The following is a 20,644-nucleotide window of genomic DNA, read 5'->3' as shown; positions in this document are numbered from 1 at the left end:
CAGAGGAGCATCTACAGCACAAGAAGGGGGGTCCTTTTCCTCAACCACACAAAAGCGTTTCCAGCCCCCCTGAGCCCAGTCATATCCATCCCCACCCTCCCCTCCTACCTTGACAGACCGCACTTTGTCGTTGGACGGCCATCGTTTCAGGAAGCGCGGCCAGCGGGCCTTCTTGGACCAGCAGGTTGGGACCTCCACCGTGGGGACCAGCTCCACCTCCACCTGATGTTCTGACGTTTCCACGGCGACCCGGACCACCGGTCCCAAGGTCTCAATGATGGCCACCCTATCTGCAAGAACCAATGGGAGGCGTCAAGAGAGGCGCATTAACAGTGAGGAAGGGTCAGCTCTCAGGTAAATGCACCTTAAATGGCCTCCATCTCTGACCAGCATCTATTGGTCTGCAGGAGCTGATGCTCGCTACGAGGCCCTCAGCGTGCCCTTAAGATATATGCCATACTGAATGTTCAACGGAAGGACATCTGGTCCCACACCAGGTTATTGGATCAAGACACAAATATGGTGGCGCACGAATGAGGCGCCAAGACATGGAACACCCACCCTACCAACCTACGACAGACCCAGGACCTACTGGCCTTCAGAAGACTCCTCAAGACCTGGCTCTTCGACCAGTAGCAGCATCCCCTCCCCCAGCGCCTTGAGACCCTCACGGGTATGTAGTCCGTTCTATAAATGCACTGATTGATTGATTGAATGCTGACCCTGGCATCTATCTGGTCTTCTCACCTTCCCTGTCTGCAGTCAGAGTCCTGGAGGGACACTTCTGTCCCTCAGCTCCAGATCTGTGGCAGCTAAGAGAAATCACAAAGGGAGTGAGAGGTGACCATACATATGGTGGACCCTACAAATCTCTTCTCCTTTTATCTGATCTGACAGGGCTCCGGCTCAACCCCTCCTTGATTGGACAGGGCAATATCCTACATGAAGAGTAGGCTTCTTGTACTTACCCATCCTTATAGCCATGGAAACGCATCAAACCCATAGTCTCAGGGGCTATCAACCCAACCTTGAGGACCTGGCCTCTCGCTCACTAGGAGTCGGCCTGGGTAAAACCTGCTGTGGGCTTCAGAATGCACGTGATCACAAGTTTACATCATTTCAGGTTCTACGGGGTTTGCGTAAACGCCCCTATGCCACAGGCAGCTTCCTCGAAGGAGTCCTGGGGACCAGGGGTCATTCCACACCTCTCTGGGTTTCTAGAACCAGCATGTACGGCTTCTGCACATGCTCAGAACAAACGAATCACAAATGGCATGCACAATATACAGGAAAATCTGTAGAATAATCAGCAGTATTGGTGGGATTTGTAGGGAATTTGTACACCATCCTGCAGAATAGATTTGGCCCATTGTACCAGCCCTTCCTAAAAGCACCACTGCTCTCCCAAGTGTCAATATATCTCCTGATTCTAAAAGGGGCGCTTTGAGGCCGCTCTCTCCACTGGTTGGTTTAGCGTAGTTATTGCTTGTTGGTACCAAGGTAGAGGTCCCAGTACAGAGCACTGACGTGACTGCTCTGGACTCCCGTCTGCAGGAGCATCGAGAGGGCGTTAAGTATTTCATTGGGTGATTGGTTGATTCACAGGACTCTTTCTTCACTCTTCCTTTCTAGAATAAGGCACTAGACCATATCACAAAATACCCACTGGACTTTGTCTTGAATGAACCACTAGACCACGTCTCAAATGAACCACTAGACCACGTCTCAAATGAACCACTAGACCACGTCTCAAATGAACCACTAGACCACGTCTCAAATGAACCACTAGACCACGTCTCAAATGAACCACTAGACCACTCAAATGAACCACTAGACCACGTCTCAAATGAACCACTAGACCACGTCTCAAATGAACCCTAGACCACGTCTCAAATGAACCACTAGACCACGTCTCAAATGAACCACTAGACCACGTCTCAAATGAACCACTAGACCACGTCTCAAATAGACCACGTCTCAAATGAACCACAGGGCACGTCTCAAATGAACCACTAGACCACGTCTCAAATGAACCACTGGGCACGTCTCAAATGAACCACTAGACCACGTCTCAAATGAACCACTAGACCACGTCACAAATGAACCCTAGACCACGTCTCAAATGAACCACTAGACCACGTCTCAAATGAACCACTAGACCATGTCTCAAATGAACCCTAGACCACGTCTCAAATGAACCACTAGACCACGTCTCAAATGAACCACTAGACCACGTCTCAAATGAACCACTAGACCACGTCTCAAATGAACCACTGGGCACGTCTCAAATGAACCACTAGACCACGTCTCAAATGAACCACTGGGCACGTCTCAAATGAACCACTAGACCACGTCTCAAATGAACCACTGGGCACGTCTCAAATGAACCACTAGACCACGTCTCAAATGAACCACTGGGCACGTCTCAAATGAACCACTAGACCACGTCTCAAATGAACCACTAGACCACGTCTCAAATGAACCACTGGGCACGTCTCAAATGAACCACTAGACCACGTCTCAAATTAACCACTGGGCACGTCTCAAATGAACCACTAGACCACGTCTCAAATGAACCACTGGGCACGTCTCAAATGAACCACTAGACCACGTCTCAAATGAACCACTGGGCACGTCTCAAATGAACCACTAGACCACGTCTCAAATGAACCACTAGACCACGTCTCAAATGAACCCTAGACCACGTCTCAAATGAACCACTAGACCACGTCTCAAATGAATCACTAGACCACGTCTCAAATGAACCACTGGGCACGTCTCAAATGAACCACTAGACCATGTCTCAAATGAACCACCAGATCATGTCTCAAATGAACCACTAAACCACGTCTCAAATGAACCACTAGACCACGTCTCAAATGAACCACTAGACCACGTCTCAAATGAACCACTAGACCACGTCTCAAATGAACCACTAAACCACGTCTCAAATGAACCACTAGACCACATCTCAAATGAACCACTAGACCACGTCTCAAATGAACCATTAGACCACATCTCAAATGAACCACTAGACCACGTCTCAAATGAACCACTAGACCACGTCTCAAATGAACCACTAGACCACGTCTCAAATGAACCACTAGACCACGTCTCAAATGAACCACTAGACCACGTCTCAAATGAACCATTAGACCACGTCTCAAATGAACCACTAAACCACGTCTCAAATGAACCACTAGACCACGTCTCAAATGAACCACTAAATTAAGTCTTGAATGTACCACTAGACCACATCTAAAAGGGTAGACTAGCCCACATGTTACCAGAGCCACAGAACCCCAGTTTAATATAATAGCAAAATCTCATAATCTAATCATCAGACTACATATCATCATAGCCATAACTTTACATTTCATCCTAGCAAAAAGACTACATTTCAGCTGAGACACAAGACACATCTTATTTTAACCACTAGTTTGAAGCTTTACACCTCTAGCTTATGTCTCAACTACACCACTGATGCACATTTCAATTTCACCACTGGAGCAAAACTCAACTTCACCACTCACACACCTTTAAATCTCATCACTGGAACACATTTCAACTTCACCACTCAGGACCTTCCAACTCACTATTCACACACACTTCACCTTCACCACTCACGCACATTTCAACTTCGGGAGTCAAGTACCTTTCAAACCAACAACTGGAGCACATTTCTCCATCACCACCAGAGCCTTTTCTCTACACTAAAAGAGCATGTGTTTGCAGAAGGTAGAAGGGCACTTCCCTGTTGGGGACATTGTCCTGAACTCCACACCTGTGCTACTCTGAGCCCTTGTCTATGATGTCCTCCTTGTGTATGCAAATACACCATCACCGGCACAGGCAGACACACCATCACCGGCACAGGCAGCCAGACCATCACGGGCACAGGCAGACACACCATCACTGGCACAGGCAGACATATCATTACCGGCACAGGCAGACACACCATCACTGGCACAGGCAGACACACCATCACTGGCAGCCCGGTTACTCATCGGACAGGCAGACACACCGTCACTGGCAGCCCAGTCACTCATTGGACAGGCAGACACACCGTCACTGGCAGCCCGGTCACTCATTGGACAGGCAGACACACTGTCACTGGCAGCCCGGTCACTCACCGGGCAGGCACACACACCGTCACCGGCTCGCCGGTCACTCACCTGTCAGGCAAGCACACTGTTACCGGCTGCCTGGTCACTCACCGGACAGTTTGCAGGTTGCAATGGACTTCTCCAGCAGGTTCCGGAATATCCCAATGATCTTGGCAGGGATGAGGTCTCCCTCCACGTTGACGTCGCTCTCGTGCCAGAGGCGGGTGGTCTTGGGGAACTGCTCCACCTCCAGCCACTGGTGCAGCTTCTCCGGCTCCATCACCGGGGACAGCAGCTTGGTGCCGCTGAGGGTGTAGTAGCGCCAGCGCCGCGCCTTGCGCTGCCGGAAGCCACCCAGGCCGCCGAGGGGGACAGTGATGAGGAACTGCCCAGGAGCCAAGACCTAGAGCAACCAAAGAACAACAGATGAGGGACACAGGCAAGCTGGTGGCTGTGCCGCCGGTGAAGACCTGGGAGCATTCAAGAGAGGCATCAAAACCTCTGTTGGTGATGACTCTTAATGGGTTATTATTCAGCCTGTGCACCCTTCCTCAGCCCTCGTAGATCCCAGTAGCATAGCTAGCCCTCTGGCTGCCCATGGCGGACCCTGCCTTTGCAGACCCGTGGCGGCCACAGTGAAGAATAGGGGGTGGAGTGGGTTTTTAGGTACTGGCGAGTATACTCAGTTTGCTACCCGCAGCAAACGCATTGAGGAGCGGGGGTGAGGGTGAGGCTTGATGTTGCCGCTGAGACGGCATGTAATACCGGGGGGATGCCGATGTCCCCAAAACTTGCGATCGGCAACTTGATGTTGTTGATCGCGAACGAGGAAAAAGTCTCGCCAGGATGTCATTTTGCTTGCTCACGGTTGCCAACTTGATGTTGAGGACTGCGAGCAAGCAAAAAATTACCGCTGCACTACTCTGCGCTACGCTACGCGTGTTCGCGCTGTGCTATGTGCAGTTCGCTTAGTGCGAAGTCGAGCAAACTTCGCAAACTACACGAGCGTAGCGTAGTGCTTTGCCCAGGGTTAGGACAGATATCCTATCCACTGAAATATAAATTCCATTACAGCCTACTAGATTTATAGCTCAGTGGAGGGGATATCCGTCACCGTTGTGACAGATAAACCTATCCGCCGAACTATAAATCACAGGATAAGTGCCCTGACAGAGGCCACCTTAGACGATCTCTATGCTTCTTCCTGCCCCAGCGGCCAGACAGACTCCCCTGTGCCCTACCTCAGGCCTCGACTAGCCCCAGTTACTACTGGACAACAATGGTTCTCGTTGGTATAATTTGATCCAAAATATAATGATATCAGTAACATTTACGGTTCACTATCAAAGCTTTGACTGTAACACAAGGCCAACATCCTTTCATGATTGAAGGTTTTATATTTACTTCATCCAATTAAAGGTCTGACTGAACCAAACAACGGGGAAAACTGCAATGTGCTCGAGTGAAAAAAAACAATCTAACAACTAACAACAAGGAGCCTGAATTGAATGCAACAGACTTTTGAAAATCGAAGAGACGTCTGTAGTAAACATACAATTTTATCTTGTCACTGTTTGAATTGTTTTTCTATTGCTTATTTAGTTCTTTCACTGTTTAATATCAAATATACACAATATGTAGATAAACTAGACAAATAATATAAACAGTAAAAAACCAGATTGAAAACAGTTCTATTACAAAATATTTAATCTGAATAATGAAGCAAATAGTAAAATATTAAATTGCCAAAAACATTTTACTTAACATATTTTATTTATTTATTTATTAGTTTGTATAGCGCTAGAATCACTCCGTCAGGAGTATCTCTGCGCTTTATGCCCAGTAAATTAGCAACTACACAGTGGAAGATAATTAGATTTCATTTTTAAACAGAATAGTTTTTAGCTGTTTTCGGAAGGTTAAATGCTCTTTACATAACCTTAGGGCCAACGGAAGCTTGTTCCACATCTTGGGGCCCATAGTTGACAGGGCTCTGCCTCCATGTCTAACTTTTTTGATATGCGGCACCACAAGGAGAAAATTATTGCTTGATCTAAGGGACCGTAGAGGGACATATGGTCTAAATTTCCTTTCCAGGTAGGTGGGTCCTAGTCCATTCAAGCATTTGTGGATTAGGCAGCATATCTTGAATTTTGCCCTTTGTCTAACAGTAAACCAGTGTAATTGCTCAAAGAGGGGTTTGGATGCAGTTCTTGGGGGGGCATTCAGGACCAGGCGAGCCGCCGTGTTCTGCACAACCTGCAGTTTATCCAATAGCCCTTCGTTGACAGAAAGTAACAACCCATTACAATAATCAATCCAGCTCAGGATAAGTGCCTGAACCAGAATCTTTCTTGTCGAGTTGGGTAAGAGTGGAATTTTTTTTCGGAGTAGACCAATGGTGTGGAAGCATATCCCTGAAATGTAGGTGACATGTTGTTTTAAGGACAGGTCGTGATCAAGTCGAATTCCAAGATTCTTCACGACCTGTTTGGGTTCAGGGACTGCTCCCAACTCCGGTGGCCACCAATCAGGGGTCCAAAGTATCTTAGCTTCCCCAAATAGCATGATCTCCGTCTTGCTGACGTTACATTGGAGATAGTTGTTAGACATCCAATTGGCCACTTCCTCCATACCAGATGAGAAAGAGTTCCTAACCTCAGCGGAAAGAGTTTTAAAAGGAAACAGGAGCTGTGTGTCATCTGCGTAGGATACGGGAACAAACCCGTATCTACGCAGCACTCCTGCCAGGGGTGCCACATAGATATTAAAGAGCGTCGGGCTCAAGCATGAGCCTTGTGGCACCCCCTTAGAAATCTCTGTTTCCGCTGAGCGAAATGCACCCATGGTGACTGTCTGGGTGCAATCTGTTAGGAAACTCCTTATCCAATCTAGGGCTTTGTTCTTCAGGCCAGCGTTCGACAACCGTTGAGTCAAGATGGAGTGTGACATGGTGTCGAACGCTGCCGATAGATCTAATAGAACAAGTATGACAGAGAAACCCTTGTCCTGGTAGGCGTGGAGGTCATCGGTAACAGACAGCAAGGTGGATTCGGTGCTATATCTGGGGCGGAATCCTGATTGGGATTCATCAAGGGCTTGCACTTGTTCAATGTGGCTGGACAGGTGTTTGTTAACATGTTTTTCTATAACTTTCCCCAAGAAAGGTAGCAGAGAGATAGGCCTTAAATTACTCAAGTCAGACCAAGGTATGGTGGTATTTTTCCTGGTCGGTCTGACGAGTGCTCGCTTCCATTCCTTGGGGACAGTGCCTGAAGTGAGTGATAGGTTTACTAGTTCTGTAACCAGTGGACTTAAGTGTTCTTCCAAAATAGGCATGAGCTTAGCAGGAATAACATCCTCTGGACTTCCACTCTTAATTCGTTTTAAAAGGGCAGAGGTTTCTAGACATGAAATAAGGGGAAAGCTATCCAGGGATTGCGTGTCCACGATGGAATTCATGGGATCAGAGGGAAGTGTCTCCTTGGAGGATCTGGATTGATTTGTACATAAAATCTTATCATAGATTCTGTCAATTTTGCTAGTAAAAAAACAGGAAACTTCGTCATACAGTTTTTGAGATGATATGTCAGGGGCTTCACATGCTGACGGTTTAGCCAGCGTCTGCACTATCTGAAAGAGAACTCTAGGCGAGTTCCCAGCCTCCTGTATTTGAGTAGCAATGTGTGCTTTCCGTGCACCCCGTATTGCTTTATGATAAGAAGATAGGGCAGCCCAGTATCTTTCTTTATCTTCAAGGAGATGGGAAGTTCTCCACTTTTTCTCCAGTTTCCTGGCTCCTTGTTTAAGAGTTCGTAAATGGGCAGAGAACCAGACTGCATGCTTTTGTACTGGCCTAGGTTTAAAAAGTTTTAAAGGGGCAATTTTATCAATGGTTGTCTTTATTTCGCCTCCGAATTTCTTGAGAGCTACTTCAATATCATCCGAAGGCCGAAAGACAGGAGAAGTAAAATTTTCCATAAAAGTGGACATGTTAACTTTGTGCCACTGTCTACGAATGCAAGGCAGAGTGCTGGAGTATGCTAGACTAGGTTCTCGACGAGGTGTGGTAAATTCCACGATAAAGTGATCGGTCCAGCTCATCTGAGTAGCGGGTGGGCATAATGTCGCCTGAACATTGGAGAAGACTAGGTCTAAAGTGTGGCCAGCCTGGTGAGTAGGGCCACTATTTTTCATCAATAAACCTAGACTTGATAGGTCGGTTATTAGTGAATGGGCATCACTACAATCCGTTTTCTCACAGTGGACATTGAAGTCCCCAACTAATGTGAACTCATCGTTATCAGCAATATATGGGGCAAGTAGTTCAACTAAATTATTACTGAATTGTTTATATGGACCCGGTGGTCTATAAACTAAGGCACCTTTGTAACTCTCTTTCGAAGCTGATTGTATTTTGAAAATCAGGATTTCCATGTCGGGGGAGCTAAGTTCCTCCAAAATCGTGGCTCTCAATTCCTCCTTATACACCACAGCAATGCCACCGCCAGTTTTCAAAGGGCGGTCCAGTCTCAATATTTTATAATTGTCTGGAATAGCAAGAGTAATGGCAGGAGTACAGTGAGGCTTGAGCCATGTTTCTGTGAGAAAACACAGCTCAGGTTGATTAGAAACGATCATGTCCCAGACCTCCGCAGTATGTTTGGAGAGGGACCTGATGTTACATAACAGATTTTTCCTTCCAGGCAGGGTGGTATCTGTGGTTAATGATGGTGAGAGTGTCACAGAATCGTGACGCAAAGTGCCATGGGTCAATGTCTGATCACAAGAGAATTGAGTGTGGCAAGAACGACATGAGAAGGGGCCCTCAACCTCCAAATGGACCATGCAGGCAGCATCAGGAAGGGAGGGAGCATTTAGCCGGCGCAATACCTTGGAAGTATAGGTGACTATCTTTGCAGCAGGGGAATGTCGAGAGACAGCAGGACTCGCCATAGACCTTAGCCCGTTCTAGCGCGGATGGGCGCAGACGGGCAGGTCTTTGGCTTGTCTTCGGCGCGTCAGAAGGCGCCCCCCTGCGCGCAACCGCTGCGCGCCTGTACCGACGAGTGGCTAAGTAGCCCCTGTTGCAGCAAGGCTAGAGCGCTAACCGCTCGAGTCTAGGGCGTGTACCAGGAAGTGTGTGCCTCAGGCTCGTACCTGCCCCGCCCTCCGCTCAACGGTATTGGATACCGAGTCGGAACGGGGCGGGCAGGCTGTAACACGGAGCAACTGAGTAATCACTGTTATGGAGCCCCTATTAGCGCTAAGGGTTAGCGTTTGATCCAAATAATAATGTATCACAATTTGCAGTCAATTATAATACAATTCCTAAAAGTTTGATTTTGCAATTCAAATCAATAAAAATGCAGTTTTAAAATTATCAGTCGCTTAGCATTAGCGTTTTTATCTTCCACAACTCCAACAGAGTAAGAGTGCAGTCTGTTACCGTTTTACCTGGCAAAGAAGCGGGGTCGACAGACACTGCCACTGCCTGCCTTACCTAACATAATAAAAGGATTAAAAAAATAATAAAAACAAAAAATAATAAAAAATAAATAATAATATCAATCTAGTTTCACCAAAAGTAGAGAAATGTTGGACTGCGGAGGGGTTAGATTTACTATTCACACACCAATCTAACCATCAGTAGGTAAGGTGTTTGACTACAAAGGGATTATAAATAAGAATACAAGTCCTTTGGTTTCGTTTTGTGTGCTTTTATGGGGGAACAACCTTTACAACGAAGGTTTTACAACGCGATACTGTTACCACGCAACTTTTACAACACAAGTCGTTACAACGACTTGCGCTGGGAGGCGCTACAGGATAGTAAATAGTTTAATTTACTATCCAACTCCTTCCCTACTATCCACGGGGACTGGAGTTGGAATAGTAAATTAAAATATTTACTATCCAGCGCCCCCCAACGCAAGTCATTGTAACGACTTGCGTTGTAAAAGTTGCGTAGTAACGGCACGCGCTGTAAAAGTACGCGTTGTAATGTCGTACATCTGCTTTTTATGGCCTACGGCCGAATAAAGTTTATCTTGACTTAACTTGATTTGAATACATGTCCTCATTTACTTCAAATTTTTTTAATACCGAAAAGAATTATTAAATTGTGGTACCTTGAAAAAATATTCTTTTATTTGAGAAAAATATCACAAAAATATATATACAAAAGAAAAGTAAAAAAAATAAAAGTAAAATTGCTTATAACATTCACATGCCTATTACAAAAAATAAAAAAATAAAAAATAAGTACATTATTTAACATAAATTAAGAATTTAAAAAAAATTAAAAACAAAAATAATTGTACAGAAAAGATTTCAAAGACACTTACTATTAAATGAATTAACAATTCAAATAAAACAAAAATGACATGTAATTATCAATTAATAAAAAATTATTATAACTTGAATATCTTTCCGCACTATTCCCTGTCAAAACCCCCAAAAAAGGGTCCGATTGTGATATTGGCAGGCGGGGTAATCTCTATTGGCCTGACAGCCAAAATGATAAATGACCACCAGTAAAGCATTGGCAGAAATCGCCGTCACGGAGCTTCCTGTCAATTCAGTTTCCTGTTTTGTGCCTGGCTCCTTCAGCGGGCAAGAGCCCTGCACTGAACAGTGTACTTTCTTTATTTAAAAAGAGAAAATCCTAAAATGAGATTTTATTTTCGAAATAAAAAACTCAAATGTTCCCCACACCTTCCACTGTTCCTTGCTGGCACAGCTTTCCTGGCTGTGATGGGCAGTGAAAACTGACATGTAATTCCGCCCATCTAAGGGCCCGATTACGATGGCGGACGGACTGGAGTCCGTCTGCCATTGCGGTGGTGACCGGGACCGTCTGCAAGACATGCGGCGGTCTCGCACACCCAATTAGGATGCGACCACCACCATGGTGGTCACATTTTGCACTTTAACATAGCGGAGGCTGCTGATGACTGCAGCACACGCCGGGATGATCAAAATGCATGTTGTGCATTTCAATGCACTACGTGGAATGCAACACACAGTGCCTGCCACATGGTGCAATGAAATGTAGGGGGGTACCATGGGCACCCCACCAGTGCACATACACCACCCCCAGACACAAGGAGGGCCCGCAGCCGGCCCCCAAAACCAATCCCCGCCAGCCTTTCAAATGCGGTTTACCCGCCATGGAAAGGCTGCCTGAAGACAGCATCCTAATTTGGCGGACGCCACCATTTTATGGATGCAGACCGCTCCACCCGGCAATTGTAACGATTGCCTGTGGCGGTTCCGTGACGGACTGTATTTGAGGCTGCCACGGTAGCCGTCTGGATCCCCCTGCCATCGTAACATGGCGGGGGGAATATCGCGGTCCGATAGCGGAAGGCCCGCCACCGCACGGCTGGCAGTGGCGGTCCTTCCGCCATGGTAATGACCCTCTAAGTTAGGTGAGCGGAAGTAGAGGACTGCCTCCAATGGCCTTTACTCGGCAGGGCCGCTGCAGATGATTGGGTGAGACAGTAGTCTCCGCTGTGATTAATCCTTAGGGGAACAAAGGACAAGGGAACCCTACTCACGGGGAGCCTGGGTAAGTAAGTTAGCAAGGAAACAATGGCTCCTGTGGACTGATAAAGGATTTTATAATAAAACGTGCACAATGGCAATGTACAGGGTTGGATTGATGTCAAAAAGAAAGCTGGCCACAAAACACCAAGGACGCAATCAATTTGGAAAATTGTTTATATAGTAAGTAAGGGAAACGATATATACATGGTGCTTGGGAGTCGAAATACTTTTCTACAACAAACAACAATTAATCAATGGTGAGGGGTGTCCCAGTGAAAAAACGTTTGGAACCTAAACTAGTGGTGACATATTATGTGACATGTGAGCAAGGTTTCACTTTAGAACATTAAACCCCTGCGCCACATTATACCTGCGCCAGGGGGCGTATTGACGCAAGAAAGGGTCGTAGAAGTGACGCAGTGAAATCAATGAGATTTCACGGCGCCACTTCTAGGACACAAATGCGTCAATTTCTTACGCCTGCCTCACAGCAGGCGTAAGACTGACGCAGGCCCTTTCACATGGGGCTTTCTCTATGTGAAAGGAAGCATTACTGGAGTTGCGCCATTTTTTGACACACTCCAGCAATGCGTCACTTTTGCGCCATACAGATACGTCAGAAATACTGACGTATCTGTAACTCCTTGCGCAATGATGCGTCATACAGTAAATATGACGCATCATTGGTGTCGCAAGGAGGGCGCAGTGAAAAGTGATGCATCGCTGTTTTCACGCAGTAATGCGCCACTTTTCATAAATGAGGCCCTTGAATTCTGTTAATTTCTCAACGGGCTGTAGCTCTGTGACTACAATTAGTATGAGGCTTGATGTCCATGAGTAGAACTCAGTGTTTCGCGTATCTAAGGGCAAAGAGTTGTGAACTATCTGTACCTTGATCTGGCTGTATTTTGTTTGCTCACGATTGTCACTTTTGCCTCATGTAACTTAACGTTCGCTTTTGTAATTTGTTCACTTGTAATATTATCATGTATCAGTTCTGTTCCTATTGTGAAGCGCTCTGACACCTTCGGGTAAAGTCCGCGCTATATAAAAACGCATAAATAAATAAATAGTCGCGATTTGTAAGCTCCCCAAGTGCTGCTGGAACAGAGGAGCGTCCGTCTCCCTGTTCGGTACGATGACAGCGAGATAATGGATGACTAGCGGTAGATAAGGAAACTATTCTCGCCAATTGGCGAGAAGCAGACAAGGCTGCGTGATCTGGTGCGCCGATATGATCTATTGTTCTGTGAGCCATAGTAGATGTGAACAACAGACTACCGGGCTATTATAAGAAAGATGCTCAATGTGAAAGTGAGCTCTTGTGTACATGAGTAAGTGCCTTCTGTGAATACCGAAATGAGTGAGTGTCTTCTGTGAATACCAAAATGAATAAATGCCTTCTGTGAATACCGAAATGAGTAAGTGCCTTCTGTGAATACCGAAATGAGTGAGTGTCTTCTGTGAATACCAAAATGAATAAGTGCCTTCTGTGAATACCGAAATGAGTAAGTGCCTTCTGTGAATACCAAAATGAGTGAGTGTCTTCTGTGAATACCAAAATGAATAAGTGCCTTCTGTGAATACCGAAATGAGTAAGTGCCTTCTGTGAATACCAAAATGAGTGAGTGTCTTCTGTGAATACCAAAATGAGTAAGTGCCTTCTATGAATACCAAAATGAGTGAGTGTCTTCTGTGAATACCAAAATGAATAAATGCCTTCTGTGAATACCGAAATGAGTAAGTGCCTTCTGTGAATACCGAAATGAGTGAGTGTCTTCTGTGAATACCAAAATGAATAAGTGCCTTCTGTGAATACCGAAATGAGTAAGTGCCTTCTGTGAATACCAAAATGAGTGAGTGTCTTCTGTGAATACCAAAATGAATAAGTGCCTTCTGTGAATACCGAAATGAGTAAGTGCCTTCTGTGAATACCAAAATGAGTGAGTGTCTTCTGTGAATACCAAAATGAGTAAGTGCCTTCTATGAATACCAAAATGAGTGAGTGTCTTCTGTGAATACCAAAATGAATAAGTGCCTTCTGTGAATACCGAAATGAGTAAGTGCCTTCTGTGAATACCGAAATTAGTAAGTGCCTTCAGTGAATACCGAAATGAGTAAGTGCCTTCTGTGAATACCAAAATGAGTAAGTGTCTTCTGTGAATACCGAAATGAGTAAGTGTCTTCTGTGAATACCAAAATGATTAAGTGTCTTCTGTGAATACCGAAATGAGTAAGTGCCTTCTGTGAATACCAAAATGAGTAAGTGGCTTCTGTGAATACCGAAATGAGTAAGTGTCTTCTGTGAATACCGAAATGAGTAACTGCCTTCTGTGAATACCGAAATGAGTAAGTGATGAGTAAGTGCCTTCAGTGAATACCGAAATGAGTAAGTGCCTTCTGTGAACACCGAAATGAGTCAGTGCCTTCTGTGAATACCGAAATGAGTAAGTGCCTTCTGTGAACACCGAAATGAGTAAGTGCCTTCTGTGAATACCGAAATGAGTAAGTGCCTTCAGTGAATACCGAAATGAGTAAGTGCCTTCTGTGAACACCGAAATGAGTAAGTGCCTTCTGTGAATACCGAAATGAGTAAGTGCCTTCTGTGAACACCGAAATGAGTAAGTGCCTTCTGTGAATACCGAAATGAGTAAGTGCCTTCTGTGAACACCGAAATGAGTAAGTGTCTTCTGTGAATACCAAAATGAGTAAGTGTCTTCTGTGAATACCGAAATGAGTAAGTGCCTTCTGTGAATACCAAAATGAGTAAGTGGCTTCTGTGAATACCGAAATGAGTAAGTGTCTTCTGTGAATACCGAAATGAGTAACTGCCTTCTGTGAATACCGAAATGAGTAAGTGCCTTCTGTGAATACCGAAATGAGTAAGTGTCTTCTGTGAATACCGAAATGAGTAAGTGGCTTCTGTGAATACCGAAATGAGTAACTGCCTTCTGTGAATACCGAAATGAGTAAGTGCCTTCTGTGAATACCGAAATGAGTAAGTGCCTTCTGTGAATACCAAAATGAGTGAGTGTCTTCTGTGAATACCAAAATGAGTAAGTGCCTTCTATGAATACCAAAATGAGTGAGTGTCTTCTGTGAATACCAAAATGAATAAGTGCCTTCTGTGAATACCGAAATGAGTAATGCCTTCTGTGAATACCGAAATTAGTAAGTGCCTTCAGTGAATACCGAAATGAGTAAGTGACTTCTGTGAATACCGAAATGAGTAAGTGACTTCTGTGAATACCAAAATGAGTAAGTGCCTTCTGTGAATACCAAAATGAGTAAGTGGCTTCTGTGAATACCGAAATGAGTAAGTGTCTTCTGTGAATACCGAAATGAGTAACTGCCTTCTGTGAATACCGAAATGAGTAAGTGCCTTCAGTGAATACCGAAATGAGTAAGTGCCTTCAGTGAATACCGAAATGAGTAAGTGCCTTCTGTGAACACCGAAATGAGTAAGTGCCTTCTGTGAATACCGAAATGAGTAAGTGCCTTCTGTGAACACCGAAATGAGTAAGTGCCTTCTGTGAATACCGAAATGAGTAAGTGCCTTCAGTGAATACCGAAATGAGTAAGTGCCTTCTGTGAACACCGAAATGAGTCAGTGCCTTCTGTGAATACCGAAATGAGTAAGTGCCTTCTGTGAACACCGAAATGAGTAAGTGCCTTCTGTGAATACCGAAATGAGTAAGTGCCTTCAGTGAATACCGAAATGAGTAAGTGCCTTCTGTGAACACCGAAATGAGTAAGTGCCTTCTGTGAATACCGAAATGAGTAAGTGCCTTCTGTGAACACCGAAATGAGTAAGTGCCTTCTGTGAATACCGAAATGAGTAAGTGCCTTCTGTGAACACCGAAATGAGTAAGTGTCTTCTGTGAATACCAAAATGAGTAAGTGTCTTCTGTGAATACCGAAATGAGTAAGTGCCTTCTGTGAATACCAAAATGAGTAAGTGGCTTCTGTGAATACCGAAATGAGTAAGTGTCTTCTGTGAATACCGAAATGAGTAACTGCCTTCTGTGAATACCGAAATGAGTAAGTGCCTTCTGTGAATACCGAAATGAGTAAGTGCCTTCAGTGAATACCAAAATGAATAAGTGCCTTCTGTGAACACCGAAATGAGTAAGTGTCTTCTGTGAATACCAAAATGAGTAAGTGTCTTCTGTGAATACCGAAATGAGTAAGTGCCTTCAGTGAATACCGAAATGAGTAAGTGCCTTCTGTGAACACCGAAATGAGTAAGTGCCTTCTGTGAATACCGAAATGAGTAAGTGCCTTCAGTGAATACCGAAATGAGTAAGTGCCTTCTGTGAACACCGAAATGAGTCAGTGCCTTCTGTGAATACCGAAATGAGTAAGTGCCTTCTGTGAACACCGAAATGAGTAAGTGCCTTCTGTGAATACCGAAATGAGTAAGTGCCTTCAGTGAATACCGAAATGAGTAAGTGTCTTCTGTGAACACCAAAATGAGTAAGTGTCTTCTGTGAATACCGAAATGATTAAGTGCCTTCTGTGAATACCAAAATGAGTAAGTGGCTTCTGTGAATACCGAAATGAGTAAGTGTCTTCTGTGAATACCGAAATGAGTAACTGCCTTCTGTGAATACTGAAATGAGTAAGTGCCTTCTGTGAATACCGAAATGAGTAAGTGCCTTCAGTGAATACCAAAATGAATAAGTGCCTTCTGTGAACACCGAAATGAGTAAGTGTCTTCTGTGAATACCAAAATGAGTAAGTGTCTTCTGTGAATACCGAAATGAGTAAGTGCCTTCTGTGAATACCAAAATGAGTAAGTGGCTTCTGTGAATACCGAAATGAGTAAGTGTCTTCTGTGAATACCGAAATGAGTAACTGCCTTCTGTGAATACCGAAATGAGTAAGTGCCTTCTGTGAATACCGAAATGAGTAAGTGCCTTCAGTGAATACCGAAATGAGTAAGTGCCTTCTGTGAACACCGAAATGAGTCAGTGCCTTCTGTGAATACCGAAATGAGTAAGTGCCTTCTGTGAACACCGAAATGAGTAAGTGCCTTCTGTGAATACCGAAATGAGTAAGTGCCTTCAGTGAATACCGAAATGAGTAAGTGCCTTCTGTGAACACCGAAATGAGTAAGTGCCTTCTGTGAATACCGAAATGAGTAAGTGCCTTCTGTGAACACCGAAATGAGTAAGTGCCTTCTGTGAATACCGAAATGAGTAAGTGCCTTCTGTGAACACCGAAATGAGTAACTGCCTTCTGTGAACACCGAAATGAGTAAGTGCCATCTGTGAATACCGAAATGAGTAAGTGCCTTCTGTGAATACCGAAATGAGTAAGTGCCATCTGTCAATACCAAAATGAGTAAGTGCCTTCTGTGAACACCGAAATGAGTAAGTGCCTTCTGTGAATACCGAAATGAGTAAGTGCCTTCAGTGAACACCGAAATGAGTAAGTGCCTTCAGTGAATACCAAAATGAGTAAGTGCCTTCTGTGAATACCAAAATGAGTAAGTGCCTTCAGTGAATACCGAAATGAGTAAGTGCCTTCTGTGAACACCGAAATGAGTAAGTGCCTTCTGTGAATACCGAAATGAGTAAGTGCCTTCAGTGAATACCGAAATGAGTAAGTGCCTTCTGTGAATACCAAAATGAGTAAGTGTCTTCTGTGAATACCGAAATGAGTAAGTGTCTTCTGTGAATACCGAAATGAGTAACTGCCTTCTGTGAATACCGAAATGAGTAAGTGCCTTCAGTGAATACCGAAATGAGTGAGTGTCTTCTGTGAATACCAAAATGAATAAGTGCCTTCTGTGAATACCGAAATGAGTAAGTGCCTTCTGTGAATACCGAAATGAGTAAGTGCCTTCAGTGAATACCGAAATGAGTAAGTGCCTTCTGTGAATACCAAAATGAGTAAGTGTCTTCTGTGAATACCGAAATGAGTAAGTGTCTTCTGTGAATACCGAAATGAGTAACTGCCTTCTGTGAATACCGAAATGAGTAAGTGCCTTCAGTGAATACCGAAATGAGTAAGTGCCTTCAGTGAATACCGAAATGAGTAAGTGCCTTCTGTGAACACCGAAATGAGTAAGTGCCTTCTGTGAATACCGAAATGAGTAAGTGCCTTCTGTGAACACCGAAATGAGTAAGTGCCTTCTGTGAATACCGAAATGAGTAAGTGCCTTCAGTGAATACCGAAATGAGTAAGTGCCTTCTGTGAACACCGAAATGAGTCAGTGCCTTCTGTGAATACCGAAATGAGTAAGTGCCTTCTGTGAACACCGAAATGAGTAAGTGCCTTCTGTGAATACCGAAATGAGTAAGTGCCTTCAGTGAATACCGAAATGAGTAAGTGCCTTCTGTGAACACCGAAATGAGTAAGTGCCTTCTGTGAATACCGAAATGAGTAAGTGCCTTCTGTGAACACCGAAATGAGTAAGTGCCTTCTGTGAATACCGAAATGAGTAAGTGCCTTCTGTGAATACCGAAATGAGTAAGTGCCTTCAGTGAATACCAAAATGAGTAAGTGCCTTCTGTGAATACCAAAATGAGTAAGTGCCTTCAGTGAATACCGAAATGAGTAAGTGCCTTCTGTGAACACCGAAATGAGTAAGTGCCTTCTGTGAATACCGAAGTGAGTAAGTGCCTTCTGTGAACACCGAAATGAGTGAGTGCCTTCTGTGAATACCGAAATGAGTGAGTGTCTTCTGTGAATACCAAAATGAATAAGTGCCTTCTGTGAATACCGAAATGAGTAAGTGCCTTCTGTGAATACCGAAATGAGTAAATGCCTTCAGTGAATACCGAAATGAGTAAGTGCCTTCTGTGAATACCAAAATGAGTAAGTGTCTTCTGTGAATACCGAAATGAGTAAGTGTTTTCTGTGAATACCGAAATGAGTAACTGCCTTCTGTGAATACCGAAATGAGTAAGTGCCTTCAGTGAATACCGAAATGAGTAAGTGCCTTCAGTGAATACCAAAATGAGTAAGTGCCTTCTGTGAACACCGAAATGAGTAAGTGCCATCTGTGAATACCAAAATGAGTAAGTGCCTTCTGTGAACACCGAAATGAGTAAGTGCCTTCAGTGAATACCGAAATGAGTAGGTGCCTTCTGTGAATACCGAAATGAGTAAGTGCCTTCAGTGAATACCGAAATGAGTAAGTGCCTTCAGTGAATACCAAAATGAGTAAGTGCCTTCTGTGAATACCAAAATGAGTAAGTGCCTTCAGTGAATACCGAAATGAGTAAGTGCATTCTGTGAACACCGAAATGAGTAAGTGCCTTCTGTGAATACCGAAATGAGTAAGTGCCTTCTGTGAACACCGAAATGAGTAAGTGCCTTCTGTGAATACCGAAATGAGTGAGTGTCTTCTGTGAATACCAAAATGAATAAGTGCCTTCTGTGAATACCGAAATGAGTAAGTGCCTTCTGTGAATACCGAAATGAGTAAGTGCCTTCAGTGAATACCGAAATGAGTAAGTGCCTTCTGTGAATACCAAAATGAGTAAGTGTCTTCTGTGAATACCGAAATGAGTAAGTGTCTTCTGTGAATACCGAAATGAGTAACTGCCTTCTGTGAATACCGAAATGAGTAAGTGCCTTCAGTGAATACCGAAATGAGTAAGTGCCTTCAGTGAATACCGAAATGAGTAAGTGCCTTCTGTGAACACCGAAATGAGTAAGTGCCTTCTGTGAATACCGAAATGAGTAAGTGCCTTCTGTGAACACCGAAATGAGTAAGTGCCTTCTGTGAATACCGAAATGAGTAAGTGCCTTCAGTGAATACCGAAATGAGTAAGTGCCTTCTGTGAACACCGAAATGAGTCAGTGCCTTCTGTGAATACCGAAATGAGTAAGTGCCTTCTGTGAACACCGAAATGAGTAAGTGCCTTCTGTGAATACCGAAATGAGTAAGTGCCTTCAGTGAATACCGAAATGAGTAAGTGCCTTCTGTGAACACCGAAATGAGTAAGTGCCTTCTGTGAATACCGAAATGAGTAAGTGCCTTCTGTGAACACCGAAATGAGTAAGTGCCTTCTGTGAATACCGAAATGAGTAAGTGCCTTCTGTGAACACCGAAATGAGTAACTGCCTTCTGTGAACACCGAAATGAGTAAGTGCCTTCTGTGAATACCGAAATGAGTAAGTGCCTTCTGTGAATACCGAAATGAGTAAGTGCCATCTGTGAATACCAAAATGAGTAAGTGCCTTCTGTGAACACCGAAATGAGTAAGTGCCTTCTGTGAATACCGAAATGAGTAAGTGCCTTCAGTGAATACCGAAATGAGTAAGTGCCTTCAGTGAATACCAAAATGAGTAAGTGCCTTCTGTGAATACCAAAATGAGTAAGTGCCTTCAGTGAATACCGAAATGAGTAAGTGCCTTCTGTGAACACCAAAATGAGTAAGTGCCTTCTGTGAATACCGAAATGAGTAAGTGCCTTCTGTGAACACCGAAATGAGTAAGTGCCTTCTGTGAATACCGAAATGAGTGAGTGTCTTCTGTGAATACCAAAATGAATAAGTGCCTTCTGTGAATACCGAAATGAGTAAGTGCCTTCTGTGAATACCGAAATGAGTAAGTGCCTTCAGTGAATACCGAAATGAGTAAGTGCCTTCTGTGAATACCAAAATGAGTAAGTGTCTTCTGTGAATACCGAAATGAGTAAGTGTCTTCTGTGAATACCGAAATGAGTAACTGCCTTCTGTGAATACCGAAATGAGTAAGTGCCTTCAGTGAATACCGAAATGAGTAAGTGCCTTCAGTGAATACCGAAATGAGTAAGTGCCTTCTGTGAACACCGAAATGAGTAAGTGCCTTCTGTGAATACCGAAATGAGTAAGTGCCTTCTGTGAACACCGAAATGAGTAAGTGCCTTCTGTGAATACCGAAATGAGTAAGTGCCTTCAGTGAATACCGAAATGAGTAAGTGCCTTCTGTGAACACCGAAATGAGTCAGTGCCTTCTGTGAATACCGAAATGAGTAAGTGCCTTCTGTG

At 44.3% G+C, this 20,644-nt stretch overlaps 1 protein-coding gene across 1 annotated transcript in view; it reads right to left on the bottom strand.

Annotated features, from left to right (window-relative positions):
- Positions 1–20,644, bottom strand: part of MAB21L3 (mab-21 like 3) — a 117,607-nt gene that overhangs the window by 37,056 nt on the left and 59,907 nt on the right. Inside the window, exons 4-5 of the mRNA XM_078655881.1 lie at positions 4,218–4,509; positions 109–290 (exon numbers count right to left, since the gene is read on the bottom strand). Coding sequence (XP_078512007.1) covers positions 109–290; positions 4,218–4,509 — 474 coding nt within the window. The remainder of the gene's footprint in view (positions 1–108; positions 291–4,217; positions 4,510–20,644) is intronic.

This window comes from Lissotriton helveticus, chromosome 8, assembly GCF_964261635.1.
Source record: "Lissotriton helveticus chromosome 8, aLisHel1.1, whole genome shotgun sequence".
NCBI classification, from domain to species: domain Eukaryota; kingdom Metazoa; phylum Chordata; class Amphibia; order Caudata; family Salamandridae; genus Lissotriton; species Lissotriton helveticus.
Note: the sequence above shows the minus strand (reverse complement) of the source record. Positions and strands in the feature narration are given on the sequence as shown.